At 34.9% G+C, this 14,917-nt stretch overlaps 1 protein-coding gene across 1 annotated transcript; it reads left to right on the top strand.

The window, feature by feature from the left end:
- LOC135685414 (solute carrier family 28 member 3) lies at positions 1-8,389 on the top strand. The gene is made up of 10 exons (XM_065201351.2): positions 1-161; positions 1,681-2,042; positions 2,527-2,668; positions 3,082-3,273; positions 3,710-3,871; positions 4,236-4,492; positions 4,978-5,146; positions 5,425-5,604; positions 6,099-6,279; positions 6,842-8,389. Exons 1-10 carry the CDS (start codon positions 78-80, stop codon positions 6,970-6,972), a joined length of 1,860 nt encoding a protein of 619 aa, XP_065057423.1. The 5' UTR covers positions 1-77; the 3' UTR covers positions 6,973-8,389.
- Positions 8,390-14,917: the final 6,528 nt, after the last annotated feature.

Genomic DNA, 14,917 nt, shown 5'->3' with positions numbered 1-14,917 from the left:
CTTGAGTCACAAACCACGTTTTCGACCAGACCCTGGTTGTACTACCATAGTATTGTTGCTTCGAATTCCTTCTCGTCATGGGCAAGAAAGAAACGAAAATAATTCTTGATCAGAGCGATGATCAGTGTGTTGTGGAGCTGGAACCGCTGAATCCGGATCAGGTTTGTTTTTTTATTCAAATACTTTCTCATAAGGGCAGCTAAAAGCAGTCCTCACTCTGTGGGAAAAACGTGGCTCAACCGCAAAATAGAATGGATTCTGACTCGAAACATTTCTCATAGATGTTAAATGCTTTACTTATTTTTTCCAAGAAGCAAAAATATTTTAAATCCGATCTTTAGAATGATTTTAGTTTTAGATTATTCGATGCAATGCATTGTCAAAATAATCCCGGCCATTTTCATGGCTGCTGCCCTCAAGGATGTTTTCAACAATCATTTGTCTCAGGAATGCTCTACATTTTTTAGATCCCACTTTTCATAAATTATGGAATCTTTTTCCAACAAAATTTTGATATAATGGCAGATAACAAGTTTTGTCATGATAAAGTGATAGGCCGTTTCATTCATTAGGTAGGCGGCATTTTCCGATTGACTTGCTAACAAGCAACAAAACCGCGTGGCCAGGAAATGAGTGAATATGACTCTCGTTTTATATTTAATTTTGAAGACAATATGTTTAAACCTTGTGCAAAATTTGGACAGTTATATAATCGGCTGGGTGATTATATTTGTGAAAAGTCAAGACTGAAATCACTACGTTGAATGAAATCGGTAGTCTGCGAGGAATTCCAGAAATTTTGCATTGCTTTTATTTTTTTATTCTATTTGCTACAAATTTTCATTTAATTTATGCTTCATCAATAACGCACAAGGTTAGATTATGACATGGACACTAAAAAGCTTTACTATGTTCGTATGTATGTTTTTGCCTACGTCGTCAGGGCAGGCTCAAAGTCCATGTTTTGATAGCAACCCGCCTACGACACACCTTCGCCGATCGGGTCAGCTGACTTTCTTAATTCATAGATCCTCAATTGTGATTGTTGATGCGTTGGCTACATATGGATACATTATTTTAACAGAAGTCAGGGTGCATTCCATGTACTTGGGCCCGAAGATCTTCGGCGTACACCTTGGGTTTTTTTTCGGCGTTCGGCGTGCAAACCAATAAAAAATATTTCGGTGTACTTAAATTTTCGTTAGTTGGCATGCTAAACATGAAGCCATGTACATAGTTAACGTGTAAAATAAAGACTCATACACCACATTTTTCTCTAATAATCTTTTATATTGGCGTACCTGTCCTAAACAAATAGAATGGAATGCACCCTGGAACAGAAGAAAGTATGTTTGGAATCTTGCAAAAGACTGCTAGAGGGCATTCAAAATCCACGACCCATTATGAATCACAGAAGAAAGTTAATAAAAGGACTCACGAAGTGTGAGATCGTGTTTATGTTCGTGTCTAAATGGAATAAATTCATTGAATTCCCAGGCCATATATTTTTATTTTATATATGATATATATCTTGTCCTTGTTCTATTCTTCTTTTTTCCCATTTCCTCTCTGTACTTGCAACTTATTTTCATTTTAGGTTCTCAAACTTTTTAAAATTAGCAACGTCTTTCTTGTACAAACAAATTTTAGAAAGTGAAAAATATGATTTTTTGTAAACAGAGCATTGACGAGAGCACATGGAAAAGAAATAGTAGACACGAAGATGATTCTAGTCTTGGCTCAAGCAGTTCATCAGATAACTGCCAAGAATGCGAGTCAAAGCTGGGTCTTTTTTATAAAGAAAACAAGTCAGTCATCAATGGAATCCTTTCAGCTATTCTCCTTTCCATGTTCCTTGCCTACTTTGTTGTTGCCTGTTACCTGGATTTTGACAGAGCAAGGGATCTGTTCATTGTCACCATGGTCTCAATGTTCTTCTTTCTCTACTATAAAATCAAAGGATGTTGTGGTGATTGGACATACAAATCTATTTGTCTACCAATGGCTACATGCGTTCAGAAAAGATGGAAAATTTTGCGCTGGTATGGAGTGTTTTTTGCTATTTTGACTAACAGGATTTGAGGAAGAAATTATTGTGGGGGAATGCATTCCCTGCTCATACCCAAACTTTGCAGTTAGGGTGCCATGCTTCCCTTGGAAAGGTGTGCAATTGAATCAAGTTATTTGCTATGGTAAATCTGCAGTGCTTCCACTTTTTACTTGACCGATTTCCCAAGAATATCCTTCTATTTGCTTAAAATTCTTTATGGGCTAATGACCTTTGATATTTTTGCTTTCAAAAACTCAAGAAGAATTGTCCCTTTTGGTTGGGAGAAGTGTAAATATTTTTATATATAATGTATATTTTTATATATTTATATTGTATATAATATATTTATAAATATCTATAACTTACTCAATGTATGATCACTTTTCATATATATATGTTTATAATGTATAAATATATATCTATCTTGAGACACATGGTAATGATGACCAACCCCTAAATGCCATGTTTCCTTTCAGGGTGTGGTATGTGTCTCTTCTTGCTATCATTGGACTTATAATTGGATTTGATACAATCAAGCAACCTAAACGTCTGGTTTCTGTTGCTGGTTTGCTGGTATACATTGGAATCTGCTACTTTTGCTCAAAGTATCGAAGACAGGTATATATCATTGAAAAATCTTATTCATGTGCCCATATAATTATTTGGTGAGCATTGTTTCACACCATTTTTTGCAAATTCCTATAAATCACGACAATTAAGACAAGTTAACAATCGTATAGATGACAGGTCCAGTAATTGAAAACATTTGTATAAAAACAGTACATACCTTTTTTAAAATTGAGTCAATAAGTTTGTGTGAGATATATATATATATATATATATTTATTTGAATGCCATAGAAGTGGGCTTAGGTCTATGAAGACTTTAAATCTTGTGTGTAGAACATGGTTCTTCAAACTTGTAAATCTGAATTTCAGGCTGAAGTCTGCATTCAGCAAAGAGCATTCAGCTTTTTCATCCAGTTATCTCATATCTTTATTTGCACTTTTTGTTCTCTTTTGGATTTTTAGATCAGATGGAGACCTGTTCTTTGGGGTATTGGTATTCAGTTCACGCTTGGGTTTTTGGTTCTCAGAACAAGACCCGGATTTTTGGTGTTTAAATGGCTTGGTGACAGGGTAGCTCGGTTTTTGAGTTTCTCAGATGCAGGGGCAAAGTTTGTGTTTGGTGACAACTTGTTGGATCATCCATTTGCCTTTAAAGTGAGTTTTGGTTGCACAAACACTGCTTTGTTTACTTTTGACACCCCCTTCCTAATCAATGCTTCATAAGTTATTAGTTGACAAAGTGTAATTGCAAAGATGGCTTGACTGAAAAGTTTTGTAATAACAAGTTATAAATACCTGGAGGGTTACAGAAACTAGAGTGACCAAAATCAGAGCTAACTATAGCTTTTGTTTGAATATCTAGCATTGTCCTGCAACCAGGAACATGAATAGAAAGAATTTGACGTGTAGTTGTCTGGACATTAAAGTAAATAAATAGCAGGTCAAGGCAAAAATCGATATTGAATCTGTATAAGTTTTGCTTATTATAACTTCACATCAAAATTATGTAATGTTAAGCAGCTTTTGAAAAGATGATTATACACGTAAAGACAACCAATACATAATCAATACTTTCTTCTCTTGCATCAAGGTTCTCCCGGTGGTTGTCTTCTTCAGCTCTGTTATCTATGTGACTTATTATCTTGGTGTGATGCAAGCAGTCATAACAAAGATTGCATGGCTGATGCAGTGCACGTTAGGAACATCTGCTGCTGAGTCACTGAACACTGCAGGAAACATTTTCATCGGGCAGGTAGGTAACTGGTGTGTTATCTAGGCCAAGAGATATTTCTCAACTACCTTTTGATCCCTCACAGCCTTTTCAAATGCATGTTAGTTAACAGCATGTTGTCTTTTGATTTTGCAGCAGACAATTATGGTATTAATTATGGTGTAGGAGAGGTTTTATTAACATATTTGGGTTGCACTTAGGGACCCAATGTATCATTTATATGCAAGTTTAATACAAAGCTATAATGGTGTTCATAGATTTACAGCTACTAGTTTCTTATTTTTTTTAGTATATGGTATAACTATTGGCTTTCAAGGAAAACAATGAAAACTTTTGTTAGGTTTTTGATAATTGCAATGTTGTGAATACAAATTTCCATTCACAGACTGAGGCTCCATTGTTGATCCGTCCCTTTCTCCCTGATTTGACCATGTCAGAATTGCATGCAGTTATGACTAGTGGGTTCGCAACGATTGCTGGTTCAGTTCTTGGTGCTTATATCTCATTCGGTGTACCAGCCACTCATCTGTTATCGGCCTGTGTTATGAATGCTCCAGCAGCACTGGCAATATCAAAACTAGTTTATCCTGAAATAGAAACACCAAAGACAAATGAGGTTGACAAGATTACTGTTGAAAAGGGGTAAGAATGTTACAAGGTTCAGAGGCAAATTCACTCTTTCTGTTTGACTAACTACTTCTAATGAATCAGAGTTAAAAAATCACTTCACATAGAAAGGCTCACGAAAAATGTGCTCATAGGAAACTTTAACATTTAATGACAAATCATTGTTTGCTAATCACTGATGTTTTCTGTGTCTTCCAGCCTTTCTCTTTTAAAGAACAGAACAGTCACAATTCTATATCAATTGCTTTGATTGAGAAATTCTTACACAATTTTCACACCATACCCCCCTTCCCTGAATATGGAAATTTAGGATTTTACCATATCCAGTTACCTTTGTTCTGGCATCATTTGCCCAATGGAATGGGGATCAGTTACTTGCTTTCGTGCTAGTGTTGGGGTGACTGTTTTTCATAGCACATCATATTTTGCAAATCCTTGAAATGTTTAATTGATGTTTTTCATGAGCTTGTTTCAATTGTCCTTATTTATTCTTTTTGTAGGAAAGAAAAAAATTTGGTTGAAGCATTGGCAGCTGGTGCAAGCATGTCGATTACCCTCATTGCTAACATTGCTGTGAATCTAATGGCATTTGTAGCAGTTTTAGCATTTGTTGATGCAATTTTGATGTGGCTCGGTGGCATGGTTGGAGTACCTACTTTGTCCTTCAGTGTAAGCATTATCACTTTTCAGTATCACCATGTTATAGATCCTGTTCACACAATCTGGCCAGATTTGCCCTCAACTCCAACATCAATTTTCTTGTAACATTAAGAAATGGTTACTTGCAAAAAGGCTTGTTAGAGAAACAACAACCATTACTCTTCCTTGGCTTTAGGCTCTATTTTACAAGGTCTTATTGTAGAAAATATATTTTTTGGCAATATGATATCATCTGTTTAGCAATGGCAATATGTAATGCTCATCTGAGATTTAACAATCTTTTCTAGTTGATAGCATCATACTTGTGCATGCCCTTGGCTTACATAATGGGTGTTGAGTGGAATGATGCTTTTGAAGTGGGCAAATTACTTGGTATAAAAACATTCCTCAATGAGTTTGTTGCATACAAGGAATTAGCAAAGATGATTGAAAACAGAGAAAAAGGTTTGGCTGGACCAAAAATATCGGTAGGTGAACTTTATTTTAATGCAAAAAATTCACAAAATTGTATTAAATGTCTCTGGAATTCGTATTTATATGTTTACTTTTATCATCATTTATCATAATCGTAAGTAGTACTTTTCAGTCAGATTTTATATTGATGAGACATAATGAGAAATGAGCCAAAGACAGCCACAAAGCTGCAGGGGGGCATTTTGGAAACAACTTGCCCCCTCTGGCTTTAGTTTTTCCAAATGATATTTTGAAAAGTTTGCATAATTATAATTCTGTGAGCTTGATTTAGTCCAAATATAGCTGTTTGTTAAATATATGTTTTCTTGTTTTAAAGCATGCCCCTCTTAGGTATGGTTCTTGCTCGAGTTTGCCCACCCTAGCTGACATCTACAGCTACGTGGTTGGCCAAAGATAGTAGTTTTGATTCATAATTTTATGAATGTAATCACATTTCAAGTATTACATTGAAATAAAAAATAATTTCAAACTTTTTCTCACCTTTTAGCCACGTTCAGAAGCAATAGTAACTTATGCATTGTGTGGATTTGCAAACATTTCCTCTGTTGGTGTACAGATAGGTGGGCTAAGTGCTCTTTCTCCCAACCTTGCCCCAAAACTGGCAAAAATTGCCTTTAGGGCTCTTTTTGCTGGAACAGTTGCCTGTTTCACAACAGCATGTATTGCAGGTGTGTGTAACATACAAATTATGTTGTTATAATCTTTTTCATTTTGAAGGATTGCTATTTGTTTCTTCTTATTTTTGTTTAATTTGTTGCCATCTATGTTTTTGATATTTCATTGCAATAATATTGGCAATCAAGAAAATCTAAATTTTATCTATGACCGTGACAACAAACCAAAACTCAGATTTTTGGATAGTTGGAGGGTCATGGTAGCCAACCTTCTGGTAGAAAATGGTACCTGATTATGATGAAATCTTTATAAGACTTAATTGTTAACTTTGAATTTTCAAATAAGCAGTGCTACCTATCTTTTTTTACTATGGAATTTTTGGATTATGTTTGCCATTTTTGTCTATTCATTCAGTTTTTAGCTTTGCATTTTATGTCAATTATATCAGATATTGAAATGATAGTCTTGATTTCCGTTTTTGCTAACTCTTCCATTATTAGATTCACTTTAATATATTTACGAATGTTTTTAATTATATTGTTTTTTTACTAGCAACACTTTTTTGCTAATTCTAAATTTAGAACGAAACCATAAAAGTTTAAATTCCATTTTCAGGAATTCTATATGATGCATCAATCGAAGGCGTTGTAGTAGCTTCAGGTGCCTCTAATTCAACATTGTCGCTCTTAAACAGCACCTTGACTCCATTCCTAACCACAACAGTTAACACAACTTTCGCATCTTGAATACCCATTATATTTTCAGAACTCACATAACTTGTATGTAGATAGCTTTGTATATTAGATTTCATAAGTTAAATGTATTAGGTCCTTCCTTAATGAATTTTTCACAAAGGTTTTAAGGGGCTTTCCCTCCTTTAGTTTAGTATGGATGATTGAAAGGCTTCTTGAATACTGTAATATCATTTAAGCATAAAATGGGCAATCAAGGCAACGAAACAGGTGAAATACCTCCACTAGATGCACTGGTCTTCATCATAAACTTTCTACTGCATACCCTTGTATGCACGCTGAATACCTTGAACCTTATATGGTAAAATTTATATTCGAACCTTGTATTTGTGTCAACAAAGATGAGAGGAAAAACATGTTGATAAAATGGCTCACCCATACGGTAAATGATTGAATAAGCCTCCAGGACTCTAGGAACCCAGGGCTAGAATAATAGCCAAGAGTTGGTGTCTGCCTTTAGACCAACGTTTTATCAGTCCCATGCTCAAGCTCAGATAACCCACCCATGGGCTCAAACTGGATACTTGTACAAACAAGTATCATTACGTAAATAATTATGTAAATACTGTTGTTCTTCTTTTAATTACATATGATGTGAAAAAGACTTATATACTGGAAATTGTCGAAAAAGCACAAAGGAATAAGCACCCAATCCGATTAACTGGCAAATCCGAATAACTGCCCAATCTGAATCAGTGCCAATATGAATCAGTGCCCAGTACGAATTAGTCCCCAATCCGAATTAGTCCCCAATCCGAATTAGTCCCCAATCCGATTATGTCCCCCATCAGAATGATTGTCCACAGCTTGATATTCAATCTGTCCTTTACGGCATTGCCCTGATATACTGGCTCTAGAAATAACTGGATTTGAAAGTGGGCAATTTTGGTTGACTTTATTGTATTAAGATAAAGTAATTCTGCAATTGTTTCTTACGTCTTCCTCATTGGCTGTTTCATATCGATTAAACCCAATATTTATTATACATGTTGTTTGTAAATGTGTCTAAAAGTTCCTATTAATATTACAGCATGCGTTGTGCCTTTGGCAAGGAATTTATGTATGATAATATTGCTGTATTTAAAAATGTTTTCATTTAAATGATCGCAGTTTTACCACATGTCTAATGATCAATTTTCGTCAAGTGCCAAACCAGTTCAATAAATCAATGGCATGACTGGTGTAAATTAAGTAATAGGGTTGAGACCCCCAGAATTTTATTGGATGAGGTGCTTTTAGTGATCATTCACACAATATTCTTCGCAAGCGATCGTTTTCTATTGAAAATATTTTCAGCGTATTTGTATATATAAACATTTGATTGATATAACCTCATTGTAAATTCGTATTTTCCATATTTATGAGAATTTCTGGGTGAAAATGTGCTCATTGCTCATATTTTTCTTCATTTTTCGTTTCCAAACCTTTTTATCCATTTAGTGCTTTTGACCTCACATCTAACATCCGCAACGATAAACACAGTAAACACAACTCAGAAAGGAATGTGCACAAATCTTACATTGGTCTAGCAGAAAAACTTTCAGACAATGCTATTCCAACCACCTAAAATCCATCAAACGTTAGATGTACGAAAATAGTACGAAGCTATCCAAATTGTCTTGCAACTAGAGAGGAAGGGGGGGGGGGGAGGGGGACTTTGTTATCCTATGGTCAATTAAACAAAAGACCTATTCTAACAAATCTAAATGATGTCCGCTTAGCTTGAAAGAAAAACTTGCCATCATTAATTCCAGTAGACAACCATAAAGAAAGTAGTTCTAACAGTTGACTGATGATCGCATTAAGCCTGAAACTCTGAGAGAAACCAAAAACGTTCTGTTCTATACACCAATAAGCGTGTACAGGTAGACAGTGTATCATATACAGACGTGTATCATTTGCATAATATCAAGAATAAACAAAAATGGTGCACCCATTTTTTCTGCTCACGCTCCATGTGCGCTAGAATTTATGTGGGGACTTCCATTCAGAAAGAGAAAGATGTTGCACCCAGAAATAACGCAGTCAGTAAACTTGCAAATACATACCTTTGACTGGTATTCTCACGGTTGCCATTTGGAAACTTGTCTTATGTATTTGGAAACTATGAAGTAGCCAATGATCTCGTTGGTTGGAAAATTAAAATGGGTGTCACAAACATCCTCTTTTCCACTTACCCACATTTGCAATTAAACTGACATCACAGTAAATCATTTCTAACAGAACCAATGCACAAGTCGTGCTCCATGCACAAGTCGAACCAATGCGGTTTTCTATCAATATGATTGGCTGATTGCCATGAAACTTTGAGTGTAGGATGAAAACAAATGAGCTCTCCGAAAGCTTCACAAATTATTCACAACTGATTTAAAGTTTTTGGTAATAACTTCTAACAGGAAATAAGACCTTTCCACCATGAAAAATTACATATAAGAATTCAAAACTTTGAATTAATGATATTGAAATTAAAAAAGTCTCAAGAATCGGAGATAAATTGAATTTTTGACGTGTAAGTGTGTGTTCTTAATTCATCACCATCAGGTACCATCTTCTACCAGAATGTTGGCTACCATGACCCTCCAATTATCCCTATCCTCAGAATATCTTTAAGCTCTTCCAATGCTCTCACATCCCCTTCATTCCTCAACATCGCCTTCCCATGTTCTTCTTTGTCTTCCCCTGTCTTTTTTCCTGTCAATCATACCTTCCAAATCAAGCCTTGCCAAGAACCCGGACGATCCCCTCATAATGTGGCCAGCAAATCTCGTTTTCTTTTTATCATTTCGTTGACTAAAACTCTCTGATGTCCAATTGTTTCCAACACCCTTTTGTTGGTTATTCTTTCAGTTCAAAAGGATAAAGTTTTTATTCTATTACTTTGCTGTATGCCCATGCCTCGCTTCCATATCCTACTGCTGAGAAGATGTAGGTTTTAAGTAGCCTTAATTTCAAATTGATGTTGATGTTGTTTCTCAAAATAACTTAAATTTCTAAAAATTACTTTTTGCTTTTCCTATTCCTCTTCTGACTTCTTCCTCACATTTTCCATTATTAACTATCCAACTTCCTAGATATTTGTATTCTTTTACTTGTTCTAGCTCTGTTCTAGCTTGTTCTTGTCTATTACCATTACTTTTAGTTTCTTTGGATTTAGACTCATTCCATATTCTACACATTTTTGATGGAGCTCAGTAATCATTTTTTGAAGATCTTCTCTACTTTCTGCAATTAGTACAGTATCATCAGCGAACCTAATATTGTTTATATTTTTCTCCATTGATGTTTAGCCATTTTTGTTGCTTCCTCAATTAGAAATTCGATTTACAGGTTGAATAGAATTGGTGATAGGATGCAACCCTGTCTAACGCCTCTTTTTATTTCAATTTCTTCACTCTTCCCTTGGTTGGTTCTTACACTTGCTTTCTGTTCCCAATAGAGATTAGCAATTCATCTGACTTCATGATTAGGAAATCCCGTTCTTTTCATTATTTCGATCAGTTTGTCGTGTCTTACTCTATCAAATGCTTTGTGTAATAGATAAAACAAAGATATATAATGGAATGAAAGAAAATCTTTACATAGACATAGCTGTCAAAGCAAGAGTGAAAAATACAATTTTTTAAATGCTCAAATTTTTTAAGCTTTAAGCCATTATTGGAAGTCGAATTTTTGTCTCAAAGAATGTACTTGGCTTTTTAGGATTTTTAGCCCCTCCTACCGACAATCCTTTCTATTATGTTCTGCTTATTGGAAACTTCAGCATCTGAGTACTTCCATTCGAAGCCCTCACTTACCATCTCAGTCTTTGCTATGCTTTTTCATTGATCTAAATCATAAAAAGAAATAGTCCAAGGAGACTTCCTTGCGAAATCCCATTCGTAAGGTTTGCCCTCATTGAAATGCCATTTATTGCCACTCTTTGCCTCTTTTCTTCTAACACTTTAGAAGATTGAAACTTTTGAAGTAAACTTTCCTTCTTACTCCACAACTTGCTCACTTAACTAAAAACATTTTATAAGGTACGTAATCGTAAGCTTTTACGAAATCAAAATATATAGCATTCAGTGGTATTCCATCGTCAAGTATGAATTGTATATGATAAGGCTTTGTTATGTAGAATTGACCTTCGAAGTAACCTCGTTGGTTTTCAGTGATTAATCGTTCTTTGTGACGGTTTTTTCTAATCATATATAAAAGAAACTGTAAACACGAATATTGTAACAGCATAAAAGCTTCAAAAAATCATTGCTGCTATCAATGGCTGCCTGCCTTAAAGCGAAAAGTAACCCTTTACAAGCATCGATGAGAGATGAACTAGTCTGCAGTTATACCCTGGGCTCCAAAGCCTCATTTAGTCTCAGAAATATAGTTTAAATCAAATGAGAGAAATATGTTTTTGAATTCCTTCTCTGCATCCACTTATTCTTCGCCATTACATCGGTCTACAATTGCGTATCCCCTGCCCGGTTTCTTGAAGCTCCAGTACCTAGCAAAAGCTTAGTGAGGGAGAGGGAAGTGGAGGCGGACGCCTCTCAATAGCGAAAAATATCTTTGAATGAGGGCACTTTCTATCGTCCCAAAGGGCGTGGACCCCTTTTGGAACGCTAGAAAGCGCCCTCTTTCAAAGGTCTTAACCTTCTCTCAACTCGCCTTTGCCCCCCAATCTTACCATCCTGGTTACGCTGCTGGTAACCACTATCCAGGGACAGTACAGAAGCTTATGCCTTTCTGTCCTTCTTTCTGGTCGCGGAGGCTCTTCCCTTCATTGGCTATTAACACCAGGACTGTAAATGACTTTACCATAACAACAAGTCAACCTTTCCCACTAAGCAAACTATTTATCTCCCTCATTTTCACTTTAAATTCACTTTTAAAGACAGATACTGACAAATAAAAACAGGCAATAGACACTTCTTTAATTTTTTCAAAGCAATTCTTGCATTCATCTTTATAAGGAACCATATAAAAATCTTTAGCACTAAAACCAGCAAAAAAATTCAGATTAAGAAATTTGGTGCCAATTACAAGCATAGTTTCTTATTGAAAAGTGAGTGTACAATCTGAAAGCATTATACAACTCCCTTAGTTAGAAAGGTGTTAATTTTTAAATAAATTAACAGGCATAGGTAGCATTCATTTTCCTGCAATTAAAAAGTTCGAAAGACTAAATTTCTAAAACATTTCATTCGTGAATATTAAGCGTATTTCAGTTTGTTACTGTAATTTCCTACTTCTAGTTTTCTATATTCTCTACTCCTCTATTTCCCCACTACTGTATTTAAAAAAGATTTAGAAAAATTGAATTAACAGAACGATGAAGAAAAACTTGAGATCTCGACAGTCGCGTTCGTGACACCGTGAGGTGCAACCGTATTTTTTGTCTCTTCTTCATGTTGAGACTGAAAAACCCCGCGAATTTTGTTTGTGCTTTGCACGCAACAAAAAAGTGATACTGCCGAGTTGGCTGTCGTCGCTGTTTGCTTTCTGTCTTAGTTCCTTATCTAAAATGCAGGTGAGCTCTAATAAAGTCTTGATAATGTCAAAATGAAATTTTCAGTTTCATGTGTGTAAAATTCGTATAAATATTGAGTAAAACATTCAAGCATGGGTCATTCCCATGACAATTGAACAAGGCATTGACACCCACGTTCTTAGATTTTCTTAATTTTCATTTTGCAAATAAATCTTGTTTAGAAATACGGTTTCCCAAAATTTCACGTCAATATCTTTTATATTGGCTGAAATATCGCAATTTCAAATTCAGACATTTTGAGGTAAAACACTGATTGGCAGCCATTTTGAATTTTGTAAAGAAGCAAAAAATATTTTATCTTTCTAATTTTTTTGGTATTCTTTGCATTGTCATTCTGAAATTAATTATTTTCATACCATTTTCATATCTGCAGAATAAAAAAATAATGCTAAAAACCTTGCAGGACTATCATTTTTAAAGTAAAGAAACATGTTATTGCCAGTTTCGGCAAAATGCCATACAACTGAAAAAATCTTTATGTGGGGCAAATCTGATCTTGGTGAAATTTTGCAGGCTTGGTGCCTGTACATTAAGGTTTAACAGTGTGAAATATGCTATGTTCCATATGTTAACATCCTATGTAATGTGGATGTACTATCAACAAGTACGGGTTGCCCATATGTAATTGAAAAGAAAGACACCCAGCTAGTTGCCAATGAACCTAAAAAGAATGTAACTTTACTCTCTAAATGTTAAGGCAGAGCCATCAAGACTTGCATATTTGATTCAAAATTGACTTGTTGTCCAATGTAAGTTGGTATCTAGTTTTGTTGAAACATCATCCATCCATGAAATTGAATATGGCAGTGAAATTCCCCCCGGTTTCTACTCTTGTACTTATCAGTCTGTAGCTATGCCTGCCAATGATTCTCAAACTTCATATCTCACTCTGTTAAACCTTAATGTACAAGCACCAAGCCTGCAAAATGTCATCAAGATCAGACCAGTGGCGTAGCTAGCCAAATAGCAGTGGTCATGCCCTCCCCTCAAATTTAAAAAAATATGGGTGTGGCCAAATTTTACCACGCCCAATTTTTTAGTTGATCAATGAGTTCCTTTTGGAAATTTTAATTTTAAGGCTTGTGACTTATAAAAAAAATTTTGATTAACTTTTGGAATGAGCTTTTCTTATTTCATAGCAATCACCTTGTTACACCATGAAATGACCTTTATCTTATAGCTATGACACTGTTTTGGTTTGTTGGTAATTTATACAGACAGAGTTCTGACAATTTCCAAACAGAACTGTACAAAAGACATTAAAAACATTTGGTTAGTATAGTAGATAAACTTAGCTTAAATCAAAAATTGAGTTGTTCTCCTTTTTTTCAATTTGCAGGCTGAAATACATTTGTAAATTTTAGAGATAAGCTAAAATTTGTAAATGAAACAATAAATCACATGAAACTGAATGGGAGCTTTTTGGTCATCTTTTCCACAAATACAATCTATTGAAGGTATTTTAAAGCCATCACAATTAACTAACAACCCCAATAGAACTGGTAGATGAATAAAACAAATTGGCAAATGAATATGCAATGTAAATATTGATATGAAATATAGGAAGCTGAAATAATGGATAGGCCTAATTGCAAAATGTTTTCATCAAAGTTAGACTTAATAGAAAAAAACCTTGCAAAATAAGTTTAGCTTAACAAAAACATTGATGTTTCCACATATACTTGTGGTAAATATCCACATGATTGGATTGTCCTTACTAAATCTAGCAAACAAAGCAAACAAGGGTCGTAAATGAAATAATTTGATCTTTAAAATTTTCAAATACATCAAAAGTTGTAATAATGAAATAAAACTGTTTAACTAACAAGATCAGTAACATGCTTGACTTATCTCTGGTCATTTTATTTCAACAGCTATAAGTAGTAAAAAGGTACTTTCAACTACAAGGTCAGTAGAGCTTTGGGTTTGACTTTAATTGTGTGTAAAAACAGAATTATTGCATGTGATAATAAACAAAAAATTGAAGAATAATTTTAAGCAAGTTTTGGCATTCCCTATCCATTAACTACAATCTTATTTTCCTAATCATAATACTGTAACAATGCTTTTAAAGGGCTTAACAGTTTCTGAATATGCTGCTAAATGTCTGGAAAGTTTAAGCTCTCAAATCTGTTGGTTTGGAAAATAACACTGCTATCTCCTCCATCCATCTCCAGTGAACAGCACCAAGATTTGGCATTCATTAAATTAAGAAGATTATCTGCAAATGTTCAACTAGTAACAATTGATTACTGAAAAGGCTGAGAGTTTGGTTTGGTTGCATAAAATGATCCTGCTCGCTAATTTTATGTCCAAAAATGGCCTTTCGTGCCTGTCACTTCTCCACATAGTGCAACACCATTAAGGCTGAAAAACCCTGTCATTGCCATAAATGTTCTTGAGATT

Source organism: Rhopilema esculentum, chromosome 15, assembly GCF_057945365.1.
Source record: "Rhopilema esculentum isolate cy_ngs chromosome 15, ASM5794536v1, whole genome shotgun sequence".
NCBI lineage: Eukaryota > Metazoa > Cnidaria > Scyphozoa > Rhizostomeae > Rhizostomatidae > Rhopilema > Rhopilema esculentum.
Note: the sequence above shows the minus strand (reverse complement) of the source record. Positions and strands in the feature narration are given on the sequence as shown.